The following is a 23,671-nucleotide window of genomic DNA, read 5'->3' as shown; positions in this document are numbered from 1 at the left end:
TATAATGGCCAAGCCCCTGCACATATATTGTTTGTATGCTGGACAATGTTTATGTGAACTTACAGTAAGATATAAGCAATAGTAACAAAGATATGACAGAAAAACTTAAACCTTAAAAATAACCTAAGTGTAACACCTTGGTGACCTTGACCTTGGATATAATGGGGGCCTCCATGGCCGAGTAGTTAAGGTCACTGGCTTCAAATCCCTTGCCCCTCATCGATGTGGGTTTGAGCCTCACTTGGGGCGTTGAGCCATCCAGCTGGCTTACGGAAGGTTGGTGGTTCTACCCAGGTGCCCGCTTGTGATGAAATAATGCACGGAAGGGCACATGGGGTCTTCCTCAACCACAGAAGCCGGAAAGTCACCATATGACTTATAATTGTGTCTGTCACTCGGTGCGATGTTAAACCCAACAAAATAAAAAAATTGGGTATAATGGACATACTTTGTTTGCATGTTGAACAATGTTAATGTGAAGTTACAGTAATAGTAAGCATTAGTAACAAAGAAAAACAAAGGTTGCTGAAAAAGCTCACGCCCATGCTGGGGCAAGTAGGATAGCACCCCTATTCTCTGAATAGTAGAGCTAAATATTGTTAGTGTAAGTTAAGTTTAAATTCTGAGAGTTAAAATTCATTGTACTCACAAAACTTTGCAAGTGCCAAAAGGAAACAAGTCCTGTATGCAACTTGTAACAAATCTAAAATGTTTACCCCATAAACGATGTGTATTAGTACCAATGACAATATGACCTACAGTGTTCTGAAGATGTTCTGGAAATTCCGCGGATGCCCGAGGAGAGTTGACTTTCTGCGTGACATTCTGAGTGTACAGTTTCTGGCGTAATTTTCTATTCTGGTACAGCAACTTCTTTAACTTGTTGGGAACACTGAGGGTAGAGCTTCAAAAGAGAAAACAACAGCAGTAGATATGCAGTCAATACAAAATTCAGAAGTTCATTTACTGCAAGTTGTTATGTCATTTACTTGTCAGGATAAACCAAGTTAGGGTTCGAGACCCAATACGAATAACACTCTCAAAGGTTAATACATTTTAATCTACATGATACAAGCACAACGACAATACTGGATACTTGACAATGAAACATGCCTATTATATAACACAGTAACAATAACTCAATGTCCTAATAGTGTTGCTGATACAGCATTGTTGTGTCCCTTAGTATGTATATAATTCAGTTACACAACACCCCTTTTCCAAAGTCTGAAAGTTACTGTTGATCTTTAACTCGAGGTTTGTCTGTAACATCATGGTGGTGTTATGCACTAAAACATAATTGAAATGTTATATCGTACATTCTGTTGTTATTGCTAACCTAAGCTAAATTAAATCAATTTACACATAATTGTAAACTGCCTAGAATAATTACAAGTTTAAACGATCTGGCGGTTTGGAAATTCTCCCAGACCTTGTAACAACACTGTTTGAACTTGCAGCATTTTGATTAGGAGACAGTTGCGAGTCTGCTTGTTCGTTAGACACTGGTGACTGGCATGGGATATCAATTTCCTTGTCAAAGCTTACTGTTTTGTTCAGTTTAACTAAATGCCTACGATTTCTTGAAATAGTACTTTTAGGAGTTTCTACAACAAATGATCTCGGTCGTGAATCTTCTTTTATTATTTTACCCTCAATATTCATGTCTTTCACAAATACCCCATCCCCTTGCTTCAGTGGAGGAAGGTACTGAGTGCATCTAGACCTGTCGTAATTTTCTTTTGAGTAACTACGGTAATTCTTTTCTTTCTGCTGTATCTCTCTAAAATTTACCAGTTTCGGATCAACCTTTTGTGGCGCTTGAAGGAGTGTAGTTTAAATCTGACGCCCGAATAACAATTGACTTGGCGAAAGCCCATTTGCAACGGAGTAGCCCGATATGTCAACAAAGTGAGATATGGATCATCACACGCGTTCAGCAGACGTTTGAAGTCTGTACGGCACGTTCAGCTTCTGAATTACCCATAGGGTACCTCGGACTTGAAGTTATGTGCTCGATACCGTAATCAGCACAAAACTTGCTGAAAGTATCCGAAGCATATTGCGGACCTCCGTCTGTGACTATAGTGTCGCATAGTCCATGACGTGACAAGACTGATTTGAGACGCGCAACAACAGTTGCAGACGACAGTGAATTGAGTTTAGCTATTTCAATGTAGCGAGAATAATAATCTATCACCAGCAAATATGTGCAACCGTGCCAGTGAAACAAATCTGAACCCAACTTAGACCAACACCTGTCCGGAAAAGGTGTAGCAATCAATGGCTCTCTTTTTTCGTTTTGCATTTTAGCGCAAGTATCACACCCTTTAACAAGATTTTCAACGTCTTTGCTTATTCCCAGCCACCAAACAGATTCTTTTGCCCTTGATCTACATTTATTGATCCCTTGGTGGGCTTCATGTAACCTAGCCAAAATATCTGTTTTCAACTCAGATGGAATAATAAGCCTGTCATTTCTCATCAACAACCCATTGTTTACAGTAATTTCACCTTGAAATTTCCAATATAATTTTGAAATTTCACATGACTATGATTTAGGCCACCCATTTTGAGTAAATTCAATTAATTTTTGACAGACATAGTCTGACATTTGCTTTGACCTTATTTCCTGCAGCCTTTTGTCTGTGGCTGTCAAACTTTTAAGTACTAAATCAACATACATTTCAGTTTCAGTGCAGTTTTGCCTATCTTTAAATGTCAAACTGTCACACGTTGGATGTCTACTAAGTAGGTCAGGTATGATTAACTCTTTACCAGGCATATGTGAAATTGTGTACGAAAATTGCATGAGTCTCAGTCTGAAACGTTGTATTCGTACTGGTAATTCACTCAAGTCCTTTTGTCCCAAAAGTGGTACTAATGGTTTGTGGTCAGTAACTATAGTGAAGGATTTCCCTATTAAGAAGTCCTTATGCTTTTCACATCCATATGTGACCCCTAGAGCTTCTTTCTCTATGGTTGAATACCTTTGTTCTGTTGGAGTTAAAGCCCTTGAAGCATATGAAACTGGCTTGGATTTCCCGTTCTTATTTCTGGAGCAGTACACAACCAATTGCGTAATTGGATCTGTCCGTCATAACAGTAGTCTCTCTGTTTGGGTCATACAGTGCAAGAACAGGAGTTTCTGTCAAAATACACTTTATCTTATCAAATGCTTCCTGTTGGTCACTACCCCAGTAAAATTGATTTTAACTACTCAGCAAATCTTTAACTGGCTTTAGATACTCAGCTAGAAGTGGGGAAAACTTTCCTAGCTGTGTGACCATGCCATGAAACTTCGAACACTGTGCACATCCTTAGGAGGTGCCAAGTCCCTAATAGCCTTGACTTTGTCAGGGTTTACAGCTATGCCATCTTGGCCAACCATATGTCCAACAAACTTTACCTGAGTTTTCTTGAATACACACTTGTCTTGGTTAAGAGTCAAGTTTGCTTGTTCTAGCCTAGTTAAGACAGTGTCTAGTCTCGAGTCATGCTCTTCACTTGTCCGTCCATAAACTAGAACATCGTCAGTCTGGCATAAAACACCGTCTATGCCTTCAAGGATTTGCGACATTCGCTTCTGAAAATATTCAGAACTGCTGCTAAGCCCCATAGGCAGTCGTTTAAATACGAACCTACCAAACGGCGTTACGAATGTTGTGAGTAACTGACTCTCTGGTGCAAGATTTATTTGCCAAAACCCGCTATTGGCGTCTAGCTTGCTGAAATACTTTGCACCCGCCATCCGCCCCAAACTTTGATTTATAATGGGTAAGGGATAATTTTCATGGCGTACGTTTTTATTCAACTGGGTAAGATCAACGCATATTCGAACGTTAGAATTGCTTTTTGGCACACAGACTATGCCTGCACACCAGTCAGTGCTTTGATCGACCTTGAAAATGACACCTGACTTTTCCATTCTTTCAAGTTCAGCTTTCACTTTTGGAAGCAATGAAATAGGTACGCGCCGCGGTACCGCTAGAGCAATACGGTATTCTCCATCTAGCTGTCCTAGCTCCCTAAACAATCTAGGATGGGTGTGCTTAACAGAATCTACCGAAGTAACTTCATCAATGTTAAGCTTGACCAAATTCAAACCGATAATTGCAGGTATATCCAACAGACTACAATCAATGCCACGCACGACATATATTTCTTCTACTGAGTACTTGTTTTGGCTTGATAACGTTTCGGTAAAAGAACCTAAGACATTCAATTTCTTATTTCCAGGATCAAATAGGTTTTTGTTTGTTTTCTTTAATTTTGGACTCCCTAGAGATAAGTATACAGTTTCAGGTATCACCGTAACATCAGCCCCAGTGTCTATCTTAAAACAGACTAACAAATGTCTCATCTTTTGTTTGACTCTCCATTGACCATCTCCTGTTTCTATTGTTCCCAGATAATAACTTTCTTCTGCGAGTTCATTTAGTGTTTTAGTTCTGCAGCACACAGAGAAATGATCCATCTTTCCACATTTGAGACAGTTTTTCCCTTTTGCGGGGCATTTTCATTGAATATGCGTCTGAACAGTATTGAATATGCGTCTGGTTACACCTAGTACATTGTTTTTGTCCTTTAGGCATTGGTGTCCTATGTTGTTTCTTTTTTGTTGGATTTTGCTTCGGCACCCAATATTCTCCCATAGGCTGTTTTGGTCTGGCTCCGCGGCTGACCTCGTCCACTGACCCTCGCTCTTTATCGTGCTGAGCTTTGACCTGTCATTTTAAGATTTCACTTTGTCTAGCCATTTGAACTGCCTTTTCAAGTGTGAGTTCTGATTCTAATTGCATTTTCTCAAATAAATTTGTATCTAATATTCCAATCACAATTTTGTCCCTTATTTGCTCATTTTTGGTGTCTCCTGGAAATGCACAATTTTCAGACAATTCGTAAAGTGTTCGTATGAATGACTCAATGGTCTCTCCTTGATTTTGTCGTCTTGAATGAAATTTCGCACGTTCATGTATAACATTTTTCTTTGGATTGAAATGTTTATCAAATTCGTCTGAGATTTTGTCAAATTTCTTGCTATCATCAGCTGATAGATTGAAGGATTTCAACAAATTGTCTGCATTTTGACCCATTGTATAAATTAATGTAGCCACCTGGATCTCTCCATCCTTATGCAGTTTTGATGCAGTAAGATAGAACGAAAATCTTTGTTTCCACTCATTCCATTTGCTCGGGTTCGTAAAATCAAAATTTTCTGGAGGTGATAATTTCGCCATTATTCCAACAATTTAATGTTGCACTCTGTTATAAACAATTTAATGTTAATCCATATTAATTTACAATCTAATGTAAGTCTACTTTGCGTCAGTTTTTATCTTCTGACACCATGTTATGTCATTTACTTGTCAGGATAAACCAAGTTAGGGTTCGAGACCCAATAGGAATAACACTCTCAAAGGTTAATACAATTTAATCTACATGATACAAGCGCAACGACAATACTGAATACTTGACAATGAAACATGCCTATTATATAACACAGTAACAATAACTCAATGTCCTAACAGTGTTGCTGATACAGCATTGTTGTGCCCCTTAGTATGTATATAATCCAGTTACACAACACAAGTAACCTGGCTACTTTTTATCTGGAAATCCCTACCCCGCAACCTTTAATGAAAGCTCTGGGAACCTATTCATTAACATTTTTAGGTCTGTAATTTAATGGCTAGGGACTATGTAAACTACACCTTCTATGCACATAACAGTATATACATACAGCAATATTAAATACCACTGTCTTTATAAGAATCTAACTCACCCATCTTTGTTCAGGTTGAAGAGTTTATACAAGTGTTTTTCCTTCACTTCCTGACAATCTCTACCTGTAGTTTTACCTGGATTATCCGCAAGACAATCCCCTTGTACAGAATCAACATCATTGTTACACTTGTCATTAACACTCTCTGAACTGTACATATCACTTACACTCTCTATATTGTTGGCAGCACTTTTGTTCCCGCAATCTTTGCCAGCTCTGATTTTACTGTTGTCATTTATCTCCTGATCAACTTCTGACAGATCTGCCTCATTTGTTTTTCCATCATCAGTTTTAAGAGATCTAAATCTACTGACAATTGTCCCTTCTTGTACAGTTCTCTTCCCCTCCTTAACCTTACTGCCAGCACTACTTGCACCTCGGGATTTAGCTAAAGTTTTAGCAGTTGCTGCCCTGTATGTAGTCTGTAATTTTGCAGATGCTAGATGTGGATTAGTTTGGAATGGAGCACTAGCATGAACTGGAACTACTTTTCTTGAACCAGAACTACTTTGTGGTCTATGAGATGTTCTTGTTCTTTCACTTTTTTCAACTGATTTAGAACTAGATGTAATTAATCCCTTGCCTTGTGGCTTCAAAGTCCTCACAGATTTATTCTTAACATCTGTATTCGTATGTAGGACTTTCTCAGACAGCTGCTTGTTACTTCTATCAACCCTTGTATTTTCAACTATGTTACTTTGTGGCCCTTTCTTATCATTGCTATCCACAGACTTCTCATTTTTGTGAATATTACTGTCATTTTTTGTCTTATGTTGTCCTATTTCTGCTTTCCTCGACTTCTTAGGCTCTTCAAGCTGGTTTGAAAAAAAAATCATTCATAAGAGATAAAAGGTAAGGACAGACTTCTCGGAAGCACAGAGCACCACAAACACAGCCAACACATGGCAAAGTAGGCCCACAACAAAAAGAAGCAGTAACTGAAAAATATTAAAGACAATCTGCTTCAAAAATCCAACAAATACATTTTAATTTTATGCAAAATATACAGAAAATTGAATGTACATGTATGCATCCCTAGGGTATCTAAAGATTTGGTCATTTTCGAGGAAATTTAACGACTTGCATCAAATTCAAAGGCTTTTTAAGGTCTGTGTGAATTTACAAGAGTAACAATAGGAACTTCTTTTATTTTTCAGAGACAGTTTAAAATAAGTCTTTATACTAATCAATGTTATTTTTTTGTCATTTAAATTTTGAAAATAAAATTCTGAAAACTATTATTACATGACCTATTTAGGCCAATAAAAACCAACTTTGTTGACTTGATTGAAATATTTAAGAGTAAAGTCATATAACATTACCGTATGATTTAAGATTAAACCATTTTCTGTTACCTTTTTCTGTATATCTCTGGCTTTCTGTGCTTTACTGAGTAACTGGTCCATCAATAATAGTCCTTCCTTCTCCTCTGCTGTCAAACTATTGGCATCACCAACCTGGCATTGTTCACTAGCTTTACCTGCTTCTGAATGAAAATAAATGTATTCCAGTATAATTCCAGTAATTCCAGTGGTTTAGGAAAAAAAGACAATTTTTCAAACTTCAAAATATGTTTTGCTAACAATTTTTTGCCATTACAGTAAAAGGAAACTACTCTCCACACTAAAAACTGTTTTTGCTAAAACACTAAGATTGTCTGTTTTCTCACTTTGTAGTTCTTGCCACAAGCATTTTTGAATACAAGTATGAACTAAATAAGAGTCATTGATGTGGACTGAAGGTGTGTAAGGAAATAATATCAGGCTCTTGGGTCACTGTTTTGTGGCAACTTGGCAGAGCCTCCTTACCCTAAAGTTACCCTCGAGCCAGATATTTCCATCCATACCTTCAACCGAACAAAGGACAGTCATATCATTTCTAATCTGAATTGAGAACTTCATGTCAACACGAATGTATGTTTCTCTCATATACAAATATACTTTCAAGATCCGTCAGAGGTAAATTTCTGATCAAAAGAGGCGCAAAATGCTTTTTAAACCCTGATGCTTAAAATTCTATCAGTGACTCTCACTCATGGATGTAAGTCCGATCACAAAATGTTTACATGTCTACATGTTTTTCAATTTACTTTCTCTTGTTCTGGATTGACCGAAAAATCACCAAGATTTTTAGGCTCTACACGGGTGTTTTAGGTTCTACATAGGGGTGCATTATAAATAGGTATTTACCTTATTTCATGTTTGGCTACTCAGAGTGACCTTGTCCTTGGAGTTACTGACCAGGGTTATGAGCGCTCTGCATATTGCTTTCAATGCTATTTTATGAAAACTGATTACTTTTAATACACCTGCTTGCCCATCTGCCTGCCTATAAAGATCACCAACCACTTAACCAGGTTTTCAAATGTGAAACTAGCGCTGCTTTTGAGAAAAGCGCATGCCTCCCACAACTGCCTAATCATCTAGATTGGCATTTCTTCTCCATTATGTATGAGTCAACCATGCACCAAAATCTGTATCACATGCATCTGTGTTTTGGGTATTCAAGGGCCATAATTTTATAGTGCCTGGGCTGATTTGGCTAGTTACTTAACTTGCCAGAGGACTTACTGGCAAACATATTTTGTTCAAGTTTGGTGAAGATAGGATGAGAACTGTTCAGCTTAGAGCGCGGACAAGATTTGTGACAGACAGACAGACAGACAGACACATACACAAACAGAGGAGTAAATAAATATGTTTCCCACCATAGTGGTGTGGGAGACATAATTACTACCCGTAAGATAAAACAATTTTTACCCGATGCTGACTGCTGCTCCGGCCTAACTTCCTCTGATTCTGCTTTAGATGGCCTTTTAAAAAATAAAACAAACAAGGAAATGTTATATAAAAGTAACTATGGGACATTTTCAAAATTCAGAAATGATACAGAGATACTGTTCTTCCTTAAAACAGAAAAAAAATAGTAAATGCTGAAATAAACTTTTAAGTCTCTCTAGTACTACTAGATCACCAATATTACAAGCGATGTTTCTAACACACTAGTAGCCTCCAATGATGGCTTGTCAGATTTAACTTGTCATGGCAGGGCTTTTTCCATCTGTCTCAAGGGCGAATATCACCCCCACTTACCCCTCCCCCAATTCCCAATGCCAATTAGGGCTCTATTCTTCCAAATTCGAATTCCTAATCCAAAGAAAAAATTCCAAATGAAAGAAATGAATTTTTTATTATCCAAAGAAAATACTTGCATAGAAAGTTCTGTTTGCTGATGAAATCTCACAAATTATTAGAAAACCAACATGTTCCTATTTTTAGTAATACGGCTGTCTTTATCTCAGCAAAAAAATAATATATGATTCTACCAGAGTAATTATTGTATGTTTTGTAAGTAAAACCCTTTCAGAACACATAGATCTATACATTTACACTTAAATAAAGTCCCAAAAAACATGTTGACAGAGAGTTCTTACACCATAAAATCGAATGGCACATATTTTACCCAAACACACAACCACCCAACTTTCTAGACAATTCATTTGTAGTTGTGGTGAAAAGTTATGTGTGATCAAAAGTTTGAACAAAACAAATAAGGAGATATTTCTACTTCTGAAAAAAAAAAACACCTTTTTTTACAAATCGCAACCAACAAAACCCTTTCTAGGTGTCCATTATAAACTGGTAAACTGTACCATTTAAAACATGAGACATTTTCTTTTTTATTGTAACATATTTATGAAAAACACTACTTTTATCATGACTAGTTTCTCCCCTATTTAAGTAGTTCAGTGGTTACGGCGCAATTTTCTCCTCCTAACATGCCCTGCCACCATTCCCACAAAGCTTAAAAAAAAACACTGCAGCATACAAAAATCCCAATTTGACCAGAGACCTTTTTCCCAAAAATCCTAGAAAAAGCAATGACAGGTTAATGTTGTCAAAACAAAAACATAACATTGAGGTAACAATATTTCCAAATCACTATAATACTCAAATCAACAGTCTTAAACTTATGAACCTTACCATGCTTTAAACAACTGCTTCAAACACTTTATAGTTTTCTCTTGCTTCAGTTTTTGCTCTTGGATTCTCCTGCACTGTTCAGATAACCAATCCATCTTAAATAAACAAAACATAATAAGCAATATAAGAATTACAGGATTAATGAAGGGTCATTCTGGACCCAATTTAGCCCCAAAAGTGAAAATAGAGAGACTGACGCGAGAGAGAGAGAATAGCCAACAGAAATTTTCACCCCACTCCCCACTTCACATCTTGGCTTTCTCTCAGCGTCTCATTAAAAATCATCAGCGATCAAAACAAGAGGACTATGGAGGCTCTAATTCACTCACCTGGTCTTTGTTTTTGACCTTGCCTCTGACCAAGTTTGGTGAAAATTAAAAGTTTTCATACTTTTAGCTCCGGCAAACCGAAACGCAGACAAGCAGAACACTTCACCAGCTTAAGAAAGGTCTATCCAAGGATCTTCTGCCCAAAATTCATGACTATTAATCACTGTATGTGGAACAACTTAATTCAGTTCAAGTCAATTTCATTAAGTAATAACAAAAGTATATACTGAAAGAGCACCAAAATTTATCTAAAATTCTAAGTAACAAGAGCTGTCCATAAGACAGCCAGCAGGGATGACTAGATATTTTTTAGCAATCTCCAACAATTTCGCCATTTGGCAAATGTTGGAGCCAAAGATATTTATTTATTTTGTTGGGTTTAACATCGCACCGACACAATTATAGGTCATATGGCGACTTTCCAGCTTTGATGGTGAAGGAAGACCCCAGGTACCCCTCCGTGCATTATTTTATCACGAGCGGGCACCTGGGTAGAACCACCGACCTTCCCTAAGCCAGCTGGATGGCTTCCTCACATGAAGAATTAAACGCCCCGCATGAGGGTCGAATCCACATCGATGAGGGGCAAGTGATCATGTTTCGATTCTCTTGCTTTAATAATGCCAGATTCTTACATCAACTTGTTCAGATTTATACATTTAATTGATTTATTTATTAATCTTTTCGAAATACCAAACTTGGCAATATTTTTACAATATTTTTTTACGATAATTCAGACGTCCGCGGAATCGGACCCCGGGCAATTCATTTATAGTAATTGACCGTGTTTGAAATAAATTTTGATGTAATTTATAATAAAATCAAGGAATAACAAATGATTGATGCAAAAGTTCATGTTGAAGGAGGTTTAAGTCTGCAGTCGATAAAATTATCAACTTCTTACACGCCAATTGAGAATTTTCAAAATGACGGCGGCATACAATATTGATCAACTACAGTGGGATATTAACGTTATGATTGGTTGAAGTCTGACAGGCCAGTGGGCGGAGTTAACCATGGATTTATCGATAATTTACATTTATTGTGTGTGCATCAAATTTTTACAACTTTAAGTAAACAGATTACAACATTCTGAAAAACTCGGCGATACACATTTCGCCTACAGGGGATAATTAGGCAAAGTAGCCAACTTTGGATGATCATTGGTGTCACTGAAAAAGCAAAATGTCTCGGCCTGATCTTTGCTTTGCTGTTGCCAGAAAATTTTGCCAATTGATCCAAAATAGCGCAAGATGTTGTAAATCAGCACATCTGGTGCCATTGGCGACCGACAACCAGAAGTTTTAAGTTAATGTAACTGTGGGCAGTTAACCTAACCAGTGTTCCTGGATTCTGTACCAGTACAAACCTGTTCTCCGCAAGTAACTGCCAACTTCTCCGCACGAATCAGAGGTGGAGGACGAATGATTTCAGACATAATGTTGTTTATCAAACTGTCACGGAGAACATACGCCCCGTCCGAGGATCGAACTCACGACCCCGTGATCCATAGACCAACGCTCTACCTACAAAGCTAAGCGGACGGGCTGCATTTGTACTGCAGACAGTAACTTGCACGCAATACTTTAACCTGAATTTTCAGTCCAAAAGCGGACACAATTTCCCCAAAATACATGTCAAAGTTATGGGACTTGACCCAGTGAGGTTGGTAATTAATCTAGAACAAGAGGGTCATGATGACCCTGGATCACTCACCTGCATAATATGAGCTACATGTTTCAAATGTCAAACTGATGATAAAATATAAAGGAAGTCAATAAGTCACATTCATGGTCAATGAAATTCAGTTTTACGTTTTGTGTGCAAAACTGTGTATGTCATCAAAATTTCAAGGCTGTATCTTAAAAAACAAGAAAGTAGGTCAGTAGGTCAAGGGACATCATATCACTTGGGGTCATCAGGTAATTATAGTTAAACAGTCTTGGAAATAGGATCAGATGAATTTTTAAGTATTTTTCCTATATAACTCAGATAATAACTAAGTGACCCCAGGGCGGGGCCTCTTTTAACCCCAGGGGCATAATTTGATCAATTTTAGTAGAGGACTACTAGACAATGCATCATACCAAATATTACTATTTAGTCTCTATATACAAAAGTTCTATTATTCTGGGTCAATGTGACCTTGACCTTTGACCTCAAAATCAACAGGGGTCATCTGCTGGTCATGATTAACCTCCCTATCGGCACTACCCCAGCCACCGCATTCTCAATATTACACATTTTGTAAAACATGATAGAGTAAAGAAATAAGCATGTCATTCATTAAATATGAGTTACCGGTCAGCGCGAGTTACCATACAATGAAGACAGTTATTCAGTGTTATGAGTGATTGTTACTTTGTTAAAATTTTGATGTTTTTCCGAGAAAATACTTGCAAGGATAAAATTGCCGAGGTACGTAACTAGTCTAAAAGCCAACGCACGTGACTTCGGTACCGTATACATAGTCTGTTTCACTGATCTGTTTTATCGAATACAGAGTCAGTTACAAACCGATTAAAAACGTACAGATTTCTGTACGAATACCATAATCCACTGCGCGAATGCTAATCTAACAAGAGCTGTCGGAGGACAGCAACGCTCGACTATTCAACAGCCTTGTCAATTGAATGAATACAAAAGTTGAAAAAGGGGTATAATTTTGTAAAATGCAAAGCAGAGGTATTGAACCTCTGTACTGCATGTCATATCATGACAGTGAACAAGTGTGTGAAGTTTCAATCCTTTCCAATTTGTGGATACTGAGATACCAGCTTACATACAAAAACTTAACAAAAAACTGCTAAGTCAAAGGGGCATAATTTTGTAAAAGTGCCAAGTAGAGTTATGGGACCTTCACAGTGCATGTTAGATCATGACAGTGAACAAGTGTGTGAAGTTTCAATCCATTCCAATTAGTGGATACTGAGATATCAGATTACATACAAAAATTTAACCAAAAACTGCTAAGTCGAAAAAGGGGCATAATTTTGAAAAAAAAGAGAGTAGAGTTATGGGACTTGCTTAGTGCATGTCAGATCATGATAGTGAACAAGTATGTGAAGTTTCAATCCATTCCCATTAGTAAGTACTGAGATACCAGCTTACATACAAAACCTTAACCAAAAATTTCTAAGTCGAAAAAGGGGCATAATTTTGTAAAAAAGCAAAACAGAGTTATGGAACCTGTGCAATGTAGATCAGTTCATCACAGTGAATAAGTGTGTGAAGTTTCAATCCATTCCCACTAGTGGTTACTGAGTTACCAGCTTACATACAAAACCTTAACCAAAAATTTCTAAGTCGAAAAAGGGGCATAATTTTGTAAAAAAGCAAAATAGAGTTATGGAACCTGTGCAATGTAAGTCAGTTTGTCACAGTGAATAAGTGTGTGAAGTTTCAATCCATTCCCACAAGTGGTTACTGAGATACCAGCTTACATACAAAACCTTAACCAAAATCGGGACGCGGACGCAGACGCCGACGCCGACGCATGGGCGAGTGCAATAGCTCACTATTCTATGAATAGTCGAGCTAAAAATAGCTAGGCTTTCCCAAAGAGAAATGTGTAGCTCAGGTTAAACCTTGGTATTGAATGCATATAGTACATGTACATTGTCTTATCAATCCTGAAAGGATTGTTCAATCACCTAACATAACAAGTTAAACCTACAACTATGAAGGTTTAAACAATACACAACTGATAAGCGCTTCCAGTCAGCTATATTGTCCATGTTGTAGTCATTCTCTTTCTACGCAGGTACCTAGTATTGATAATAGAACTGTAATTAGGTATAACTAATTGAAATCTTCTGTAAAACTTCATAAATTAATGACTTTCCGTATCCAGTGGGTCAAATTACTAATGTATCTCCATCATTTATTTTTTCTAACACATTCAACTTTTTGGGTTTAAGGATACTGAATGACGTGTTACTTTCTTTACTTTTATTTTTTTTACAGAAATATCTTATGTTTCTGTAAATTCCATCTAGCAGCCGACAAAAAAGAGAGATCTAAAATAAAAGGGAGCTATGTGTGACGTTTACATCAATATATACACTCAGCCAATCAGCGATTGCTATCTTTCACTAATTTTATACCTGGCGCGTCATAGTTCTTGGCTTGTAACAGTCGTTAATATGTAGTATCTAACGCGTGGAAGAGTCTACCGTATACACGGCAGATACTTTGTGATGTTTCCTCATTCTTTGACGGAATTCTGTAAAATACAATGCGTCAAAGTGAATTACACGACATATATTCTCTGCTAAACAGCCTCAGTATTTTAAGAATACTCTGCTGCAGACCGAATGTGTTCGTTATGTGAACGCTGAGATCGAATTTCCCGCATGTATCAAAAGATCACGCGGGTTGGCCACGGATATTTCATTTCACTTACGTTGTACTTCAGTAAGCAACTACATTTTATAAAGTTATATGTTCTCTTCTGATGTCAACAAAATTTCTTTATGAAACGTTTTTTAAATGACCGATTTGATAAACAGCGCCACCCCGGTTTTCTTTATCATTCGTGTTTGCCAGTCCATTTTTTTCTTTTTCTTTTTTGTACGGTCGGGTTACAAAGACGATTTTCTGCACTTGTTTGAACTGGAGCCCCAAAAAATGAATCATGTAATTTTTTCTATTCAAGTAATTATAGAAATTATTTTTATCGGTTTTCCGTGTGATGTCTCATTAAATCAAAGACCTATAATGTACAATTGTACATGTAGCTCGTTGATTAAATGCAGTGACCATTTGTTTTTTACCCGTGATCAAACATAGCCTTTTGAAATAAGCCATCTGTCGGATTCTAAATAAATGAAGTGGATCCCCGTCGAAATGATTTGGATCCAGTCAGAAACAATTGGAAACCAGTCAAAAATGTTTAATACACTGCAGTCGGCTGTCTGCAAACATTAAAGGATGTGCCGCGCGAGCACTGATTGCGTCACGTGCTAATTACGGACCGATGATCAAAGTGACAATCAGACCGATTGACACGTTTATTGATTATCTGAAGGTGCGACCAACAATTTCCTGCTTGACAGGTGGTCGTGTATTGAGATATCAGAACGAAATTTATACTTTTCTCCATTTTTACGGGACCATTTTTTTTTGTTTTTTCACTTCACGAATTGGTCTGAAAAGTCAAAAATCGGTCCAAAACCGACAAACCAGCAAATTTCCGAAGCCCTGTTTAACTGTTATTGGTAACTATGACCTTGCCCTTTGACCTTCTGATCTCAAAATCAATAGAGGTCATCTGCTGCTCATGACTGAATTCCCTATTAAGTTTCATGATCCTAGACCCAAGCATTCTTGAGTTATCATCCGGAAACCCTTTAACTGTTCCAGGTCATTGTGACCTTGACCTTTGACCTGCTGATCTCAAAATCAATAGGGGTCATTTGCTGGTCATGACTATCCTCCCTATTAACTTTCATGATTCTAGGCCCAAGCGTTCTTGAGGTATCATCCAGAAACCGTTTAACTGTTCCAGGTCACTGTGACCTTGACCTTTGACCTGCTGATCTCAAAATCAATAGGGGTCATCTGCTGGTCATGAATAACCTCCCTATTAACTTTTATGATTCTAGGTCCAAGCATTCTTGAGTTATCATCCTGAAACGGATCGGTCTACATACCGACCGACAGACCGACCGACCTACCGACCGACATCTGCAAAACAAATATCCCTCCTTTGCCGAAGTGGGGCATAAAAATAGGGTAGGTAGGTGGGCTTTTTTTCCAGTTGCAAGTGGTTACAAACATAATATGTGCACATTGAAAACATGTCACCAATATATGCAATTCTCAGTGGCATACTCTTATTACATACACCATACTGCACCAGATGGTCTAGTGGGCAAGACATAATCCCTTCTTCGGGCTGAAACCAAGGTTCGAATCCTTGTTCTGGCAAAAATGTTTAGCCAGAATTCTGCCATTTATTTCATTTGCTTTCGTAGCAGTAGACGGGACAAAAATGGAACACTCTTGCGACTCGGCGAAGTTTTGAATTATGCCCCCGGGTGTAATTCGATATTGACACATTTGTGACGATGGTGTATTGTCTTCATGTATTGTTAAATATTGGATGACTTTTCATATTCTTTTTTCTCTGAATCCATGTTGCAGATCATACAAGATGTCATTCTTGTTATAGTAAAAAAACATTTGTTACAAGTAAAAATCGGGTTAATCATCACCAGGGTACCAGCAGTAGCCTGAGCAGGCCAAAATGGCAGGAAAAAAAGGTCACTGAAAACGCTAGAAAAACACCAACTTTGGAATTAAAGTTTACTATCAACAGTGGAAAAGAACATATAGCGATATACGTGTGTGAAAACTACTAAGAACTAACAATCAAACCATCAGCATCATTGCTTTTGGAAATAAATTCATTTTTTTTTTAGATTGACAGGATATCCTCAAGATTAGCATATGCACACCTTCAGCAAGTGTGAATGTTAACAAATGACAGATTATATTATACTGTAACCGTTTTGGGTAAGATGGCTGTTGTTGTTGTTGTTGTTGTACCGCCAGGGATCAAGCAAGTGCTTGTATGGCCGGTAGGACACACCAATCAAGGCCAAATAGATATATGACCTTACACGAACCGATCCCGTGAGGCAGAATGACTCTATCTCTCGAGTTCAACCTGTGTTCGGTATGTGGACCTTACCCTGCTGAACTGAATAGGTATATGACCTTACACTAGCCGATCCCGGGAGGCAGAATGATTCTATCTCTCGAGTTCAACCAGTGTTCGGTATGTAGACCTTATCCTACTGGGATTCGAACTTTGTCTGACCCTGGCAATAAGATTTGCTGTGATATGTCAGGGCGGTTATTGTCCCCTAGGTTCGACTTTGGGTATTTAGATAAGTGATTATCAGCCGACTATAAATAATAAGACCATCTATCAAAACGTTCAGGAATCCACTGTCGGAACCTTACCTAGTGGCACAGATCGGAATTTGGCCGTCTGTTTGCCTCTTTGTAAATGCAAATGAGCATGAATATAGAAAAACCTTATAATTTGACTATAAATTATGACCAGCTACAGCGATTTTTTTCCTTCTTTAATAGGGTCCGTAAAACGGACCCTTTCCCAAATGAACATAATGACCATTTTTCCCAATTTCAGACCGAATTATTCCCAAAAATGACCTACAAACGTTTTTGAAACGGCTGCTGTCCCGGCATCGTGAAATTCGCCGATTATAGAAAATATGTTCCGAATTTTAATCGAGTGTTTGCTAATTTTGACCAAAGGGCAAATACCCGATTAAAATTCAGAACATGTTCTCTGTCATCACAAGCGCGAATTTAATCAATCGCACCATGTATTGTTTTCGGTAATCGGTTTCCACGATCTTTTTCTGTAGAACCAGTGACAAACTGTGCGAACAATGAGTCACAACAGCAAATATAATGTTCAAAGGCTAACAAAATCCAAGCTTGCTGGCTGCAAAAGCCTTGTGGAGTTCAGATTCTCATGGGCATCTTCACAGCCTGTTCTGACTGAGGAAACGTCTGTTGAATCGTCGACACCGGTGTCGTTTTCATGTCAGAGTCAGGAGAACTCTTGTGTAACTCCGGTTGAATTTGTGCCAGAGTGTGTGCCTTTAGAACAACCATTGTTATCTCATAGTCAGGCCACTGTATCATGTTGTGATGATCAGAACACTAGCTCTAGTGTAACTCCATTAGATCCAGGAAAGGGGTTATTGTAATTTTGTATGTTACACAAAATTCCCAATTAGGATGAAAACGACGCTGTTTTTCCCAAATCGTCCGGACGCGGACGCTTTCCCAAAATGGCAAAAAAAATCGCTGAGCTAAAATAGAGTAAGGTGAAAGTTTCACAAATGCAATGCGCTGGACAGAATAGTGCTGCCAGAACTGTGAAATGCCCTTAAATGCAGTGTGAGACTTATATTACAGCTCCAGAACGGAATATGGCTGTCTGGGACCGTGAGTTGATACCGTACATAGGACGAGAGTTAAACTTTTCTCCTAGATCAGAGCAGAACAAGGAGCTGCGTTCAATAAACGCTTGATGCCCCCAGTGGCATCCTTGTCGATAGATTTTGCTCCCAAGTCCAAAACGAGGTCAAGGTCAAACTGAGGTCAGGTGATGTTTGAAGATGAGGAATGGTCACAGTTTACATCTGTATTAGTATCAATTCATTCTTGTAAGGGGTACTGATGCTAGACGAAACGATCCCATTTGGTTAACCAAGAGATGGCCCATAAAGCAACCAAAGTCCAAAATGAGGTCAAGGTCAAACTGAGGTCAGGTGATGTCTGAAAATGAGGAATGGTCACAGGTTACATCTACATTAGTATCAAATCATTCTAGTAATGGGTATTGATGCTAGACGAAACGGTCCCATTTGGTTAACCTCGTACGGACAGACAGATGAACGAACGAATGGGACAATCACTATATGCCTCCTGCATCAGTAGATGCTGGGGGCATGAAAAGAGCTTATAAATAAGTCGAAAAACAACAATCTAAATGGTTTGGCAAATGTTTACACAAAGTTCACAGTTTGTATCTAATAAAACAAGAACTGGTACAACACGAAATGCCCCCCTTGATGCATTCAGTAATTACACAAGGAACAGAAATTATTTAATCACTCTACACAAAAGTTCTACTTTTCTGGGTCAATGTGACCTTGACCTTTGACCATAAAATCAATAGGGATCATCCGCTGGTCATGATTAACCTCCCTATCAACTTTCACGATCCTACGCTCAAGCATTCTCAAGTTATCATCCAGAAACAGTTTAACTGTTCTGGGTCAATGTGACCTTGACCTCTGGTCTCAAAATCAATAGGGATCATTTGCTGGTCATGATCAACCTCCCTATCAACTTTCATGATCCTAGGCCCAAACGTTCTTGAGTTATCCTCTGGAAATCATTTAACTGTTCCGGGTCACTGTGATCTTGACCTTTGACCTACTGAACTCAGAATCAATAGGGGTCATCTGCTGATCATGATCGACTTCGCTATTAAGTTTTGTGATCCTAGGCCCAAGCGTTCTCAAGTTATCGTCAAGATACGGTTTAACTGTTTCGGGTCACTTTGACCTTGACCTTTGACCTCAAAATCATTAGGGTCATCTGCTGGTCATGATAAACCTCCCTATCAACTTTCATGATCCTAGGCCCAAGTGTTCTTGAGATATCATCCTGAAATAATTTAACTGTTCCGGGTCACTGTGACCTTGATCTTTGACCTACTGACCTCAAAATCAATAGAAGTCATCTGCTGCTCATGACTAACATCCCTATCAACTTTTATGATCCTAGGCCCAAGCATTCTTGAGTTAAAATCCAGAAACGGTTTAACTGTTCTGGGTTACTGTGACCTTGACCGTTGACCTACTGAACTCAAAATCGATAGGGGTCATCTGCTGGTTATGATCAACCTCCCTCTCAACTTTCATGATCCTAGGCCCAAGTGTTTTTGAGTTGTCATCCAGAAACTGTTTAACTGTTCCTGGTCACTGTGACCTTGACCTTTGAGTTACTGATCTTAAAATCAATAGGGGTCATCTGCTGGTAATGACCAACCTCCCTTTCAAATTTCATGATCCTAGGCCAAAGTGTTCTTGAGAAATCATCCAGAAACGGACTGGTCTACATGCCGACCTACCGACAGACTGACCAACATCTGCAAAACAATATACCCGTCCTTCTTCGAAGGGCATAACCACTTACAAAAAGACATGAAATTACAAAGTGTGAAACATTTTATAGTCTAATAAATAAAAAAAAAAATAGCATTTTACTGTTCTGGATAAAAACAAGGGAAGTAATTCAAGTATCATTGATACTTGATACAAGAGTTATCATATGATGCATAAAAGTCAAAACCGCTACAATAAATAAACATAAGACAAATATATGTAATAAGTTTTGTTGGCAAATACATAGAAATAAAGATCTCGTACAATAATAGTGGAGTAACTAGCAATTACCTTTTTTACAACAAATAATCTTTACTTCATGCCGGCTGAGCATTTTCTTGCAAATACCCAAATAGGGCATATGTCACTTTACGCGGAAAGTCGGCTCAGGTATTCGGAACTAGACTGGTCCCCTGCGAACATCGAAAAAAAAGTACTATTTCAAGTCTATGAAACTCATTCTTTCCAAAGACAGTTACTCCATGTAGAAATAGAGACCAGAACTCCATTTTATGGAGTTAAGCTACAGCTTCTTAGGCCCTTTAGTTTTTACTTTCTCAATATTGGCACATTATTGTTTTGGGTTTGTAAATTATTTTTTATTCTTTTCGCTCTATTGGTAATATTCTATCATTTCTGTCGGCAGAACAATTCCTGCAATTATTATTGATTGGAACCATATGGATGACAACTTAGAGCACGTATCATCAACAGGGAACTTCAGATATGCTACACTCCCTAAGCCTCCGTCGACTGGATTTAAGACATATAGATTCTAGGTTATCACTCTTTTATAAGATTCATCATGATCTGGTTGCTATCCCAGTCGTTGATTACCTGACTCCAATGACCCGTTGTATCCGCTATGGCTATTCCCTAAGTTATAGGTTAATTACTGCAACCACTGACTTTTACAAGTTTTCTTATTTTCCGAGAACAGTGTACCATTGGAACCAACTTTCCCCCAGTGTCGCCCGCAAGATATATATAAACTCGAACAAGTTCAGAGGAGGGCGGCAAGATATGTATTGCATAGACACGGAAATCGATCTAGTGTGACCGAAATGTTAGACCATCTTGATTGGCAATCACTACAAGACCGCAGACGGGAGTCAAGACTTAAGATGATGTACAAAATTGTAAATGATATTGTAACCATCGATAAATGTAATCGTTTGATTCCACCAACTCCACAAACAAGAGGAATGCAAGAACATTCATATCAAATCCCACACTGTAACAATGATTATCGCAAAGAATCTTACTTCCCAAGGACGATCAGGGAATGGAATGGGTTATCACCGGATATAGTGTCAGTAGGGACCCTGGAAACATTCAAGTTCCAGGTGTCCAAGTACTTTGCCTAAACTCTGTAAGTTATTCTTGTTTTTAACTTTCCTCTGTATATAGTATATCTTTTAACTCTGAACTTTTTCTGCACATACTCCCCAAACGTCAGTATAATCAATATGTTGATTGTGGACGCGAAACGGCAGAAGAAGAAGAAGCAGAAGAAACCTCCCTACCCTAGAGCAGTTCAGTGCTGCAGTTTGCAGCCTAGAACATGTCTCGCCCTAGTTATCCTGCAAACCCAAGTTTTAACCTTTTTATATCTTTCTTCTTTCTTCTTTAGTAATGGCAAACAGTCCTCCTGGACTATAATGGCCATGCGTGGGGGTTAGTAAAGTAAAAGAATTGTCAAGCCTCCAGAGCTACTCAATCCACCCTGTTGGACATTGACAATGTGATAAAAAATATGTGCATTAAAGAAAAAAAAACCTACTTTAGCCCTAATAGCCTATACATTGCATAATCACTATGTACATGATGAAGAAATAGAGTGTTAGTACTGTTAAAAGATAAAAGCATGTGTACTGTCTAGGGGATATGGGGCAAACTAGTCAATCCTGACTTAAACGCAGAGTTTGAGTCAGCATTGACCAAGTATATCGGCAGTAAATTCCATTCAACTATTGTCCTTGAAGAAAAAGAGTATTTGAGATAATCTGTTGAAGTGTGCTGAATGTGGTAAGCCAGATGGTGGTGGTGTCTGGATGGTCTTGTAATTGGGGTCATGTATTGCAGCGGTGAGATAGCAACAAGTCCATAGTGGATTTTGTAAAAGAGACTGAGGCGTGCAATCTGTCTTCTGCGCTCTAATGATTCCCACTGAAGTTGGTTTAGTGTTTGCATTACTGTACCCGGTGTTTTGGAGTAGTTATTAGTTACAAAACGGGCAGCTCTTCTCTGAACATTTTCAAGTTTTTGTTTATCACTTACATGATATGGATCCCAAACTGATGAGCAGTACTCCAAAGAAGGTCTTACTATCGATTTGTATGCTGCCTCTTTTGTTTCTGGTTTAGATGAATGTAAATTACGTTTTATGAAACCAAGACTTTGACTAGCTTTGTTTGTTATTTTATTGATATGTGGTGTCCAGGAAAGATTAGATGAAAGATCAACACCAAGGTAAGTAGCTTGTTGGACAGCGGACAAAGGCTGGTTGTGCAGAATGTAAGCAGTCTTGACTGGTTTAGTTTTGGGAGCAGTTACGTGCATGATGTGACATTTGTCCACATTGAAGGACATCCTCCATTTCTTCTCCCACTCCTCCAGCTTGTTCAAGTCTTCCTGAAGGGCCTGTGGGTCCCTAACGGAGCGTATTACACGATAGATGATGCAATCATCGGCAAAGAGCCTAACACTTGAACAGACACTGGAGGGTAAGTCATTTATATAGAGAAGAAACAGAAGAGGTCCTAAAACTGAACCTTGGGGTACACCAGACGCAACTGAGGCTTCTGATGATATAGCGCCATCAACAACAACTTTCTGCGTTCTGTTTAGTAGGAGTGCTCTTATCCAGTCATGAGTGTTACCAGTTATACCATAATGTTTCAGTTTGTGGAGGAGTCTTCTGTGGTCAACAACATCAAAGGCTTTGCTAAAATCCATAATGGCGACATCAACCTGGCCTTCCTTTACAGATGTGACCAGATCATGAACAAAACCCACAAGTTGGGTCTCACATGATCTGCGTGCACGAAAGCCATGTTGATTGTCCAGCAGTATGTTATTTGCATCAAGATGATCCAGGGTGCTACTGACCACAATATGTTCTAATATTTTGCAGGCAATACTGGTCAAGGACACTGGTCGATAATTGCTAGGTTTAAATTTTTCACCTTTCTTAAAGACAGGAGTGACATTTGCCTGATTCCAATCAGATGGTACAGTTCCAGATTTTAAGGACTCATTGAAGATATGGGAAAAAATTGGTGTTAATTCATCAGCACATTCTTTAAGGACTCGGGGTTTTATGCAATCTGGCCCAGCTGCTTTATGGGGATTTAGCCCTTTGAGCAATTTTGAGACTCCCTTGTCCGAAACTGATATATTTCTCATGTCAGGAAAGGGACTGATACCAAGGTCTGGAAGCTCAGATGCATCTGGCTTAATAAAAACTGATGAAAACTGACGATTAAGTATGTTTGCTTTATCACAAGAGTCAGACTTTAAAATGCCATTTTCTCTAAGAGGAGCTACTCCACATGAATCATTTTTTAAACTTTTAATAAAACACCAAAACTTTTTAGTGATATCGCCAAAGTTATTTTTAGTTTCTTCCACTCTAAATTTTTATCACTATATTCCTTCTCTTTTCTGACGCGCAAAACGTCTAGGTTCCCGCAAGGGGTTTGACGTCAACGGCAGATAGAGATAGACAGATAGGATAGCCCTTCTGAAACATTTATAAACACTCTTCTTTCGACTGCTGTTATTTGTTGCTAACTGTTATTTGTTGCTAAGTCGGCCAATAGCTATCCATAAATGTCATTATGTTTGAAA

The 23,671-nt window shown here is 38.3% G+C and overlaps 1 protein-coding gene across 3 annotated transcripts in view; it reads right to left on the bottom strand.

Moving 5' to 3' along the window:
• The window catches only part of LOC128555190 (uncharacterized), a 41,825-nt gene extending 21,621 nt beyond the window's left edge, over positions 1 to 20,204 (bottom strand). Inside the window, exons 1-6 of one of the 3 annotated variants that reach the window (XM_053536793.1) lie at positions 20,111 to 20,204; positions 9,769 to 9,863; positions 8,545 to 8,597; positions 7,141 to 7,271; positions 5,786 to 6,600; positions 760 to 904 (exon numbers count right to left, since the gene is read on the bottom strand). In XM_053536793.1, the coding sequence (XP_053392768.1) occupies positions 760 to 904; positions 5,786 to 6,600; positions 7,141 to 7,271; positions 8,545 to 8,597; positions 9,769 to 9,863 (1,239 nt within the window). In that variant the 5' untranslated portion in view covers positions 20,111 to 20,204. The remainder of the gene's footprint in view (positions 1 to 759; positions 905 to 5,785; positions 6,601 to 7,140; positions 7,272 to 8,544; positions 8,598 to 9,768; positions 9,864 to 20,110) is intronic. The other 2 variants (XM_053536794.1, XM_053536795.1) reach the window with 2 other exon arrangements.
• Positions 20,205 to 23,671: the final 3,467 nt, after the last annotated feature.

This window comes from Mercenaria mercenaria, chromosome 2, assembly GCF_021730395.1.
Source record: "Mercenaria mercenaria strain notata chromosome 2, MADL_Memer_1, whole genome shotgun sequence".
Lineage (NCBI taxonomy): Eukaryota > Metazoa > Mollusca > Bivalvia > Venerida > Veneridae > Mercenaria > Mercenaria mercenaria.
Note: the sequence above shows the minus strand (reverse complement) of the source record. Positions and strands in the feature narration are given on the sequence as shown.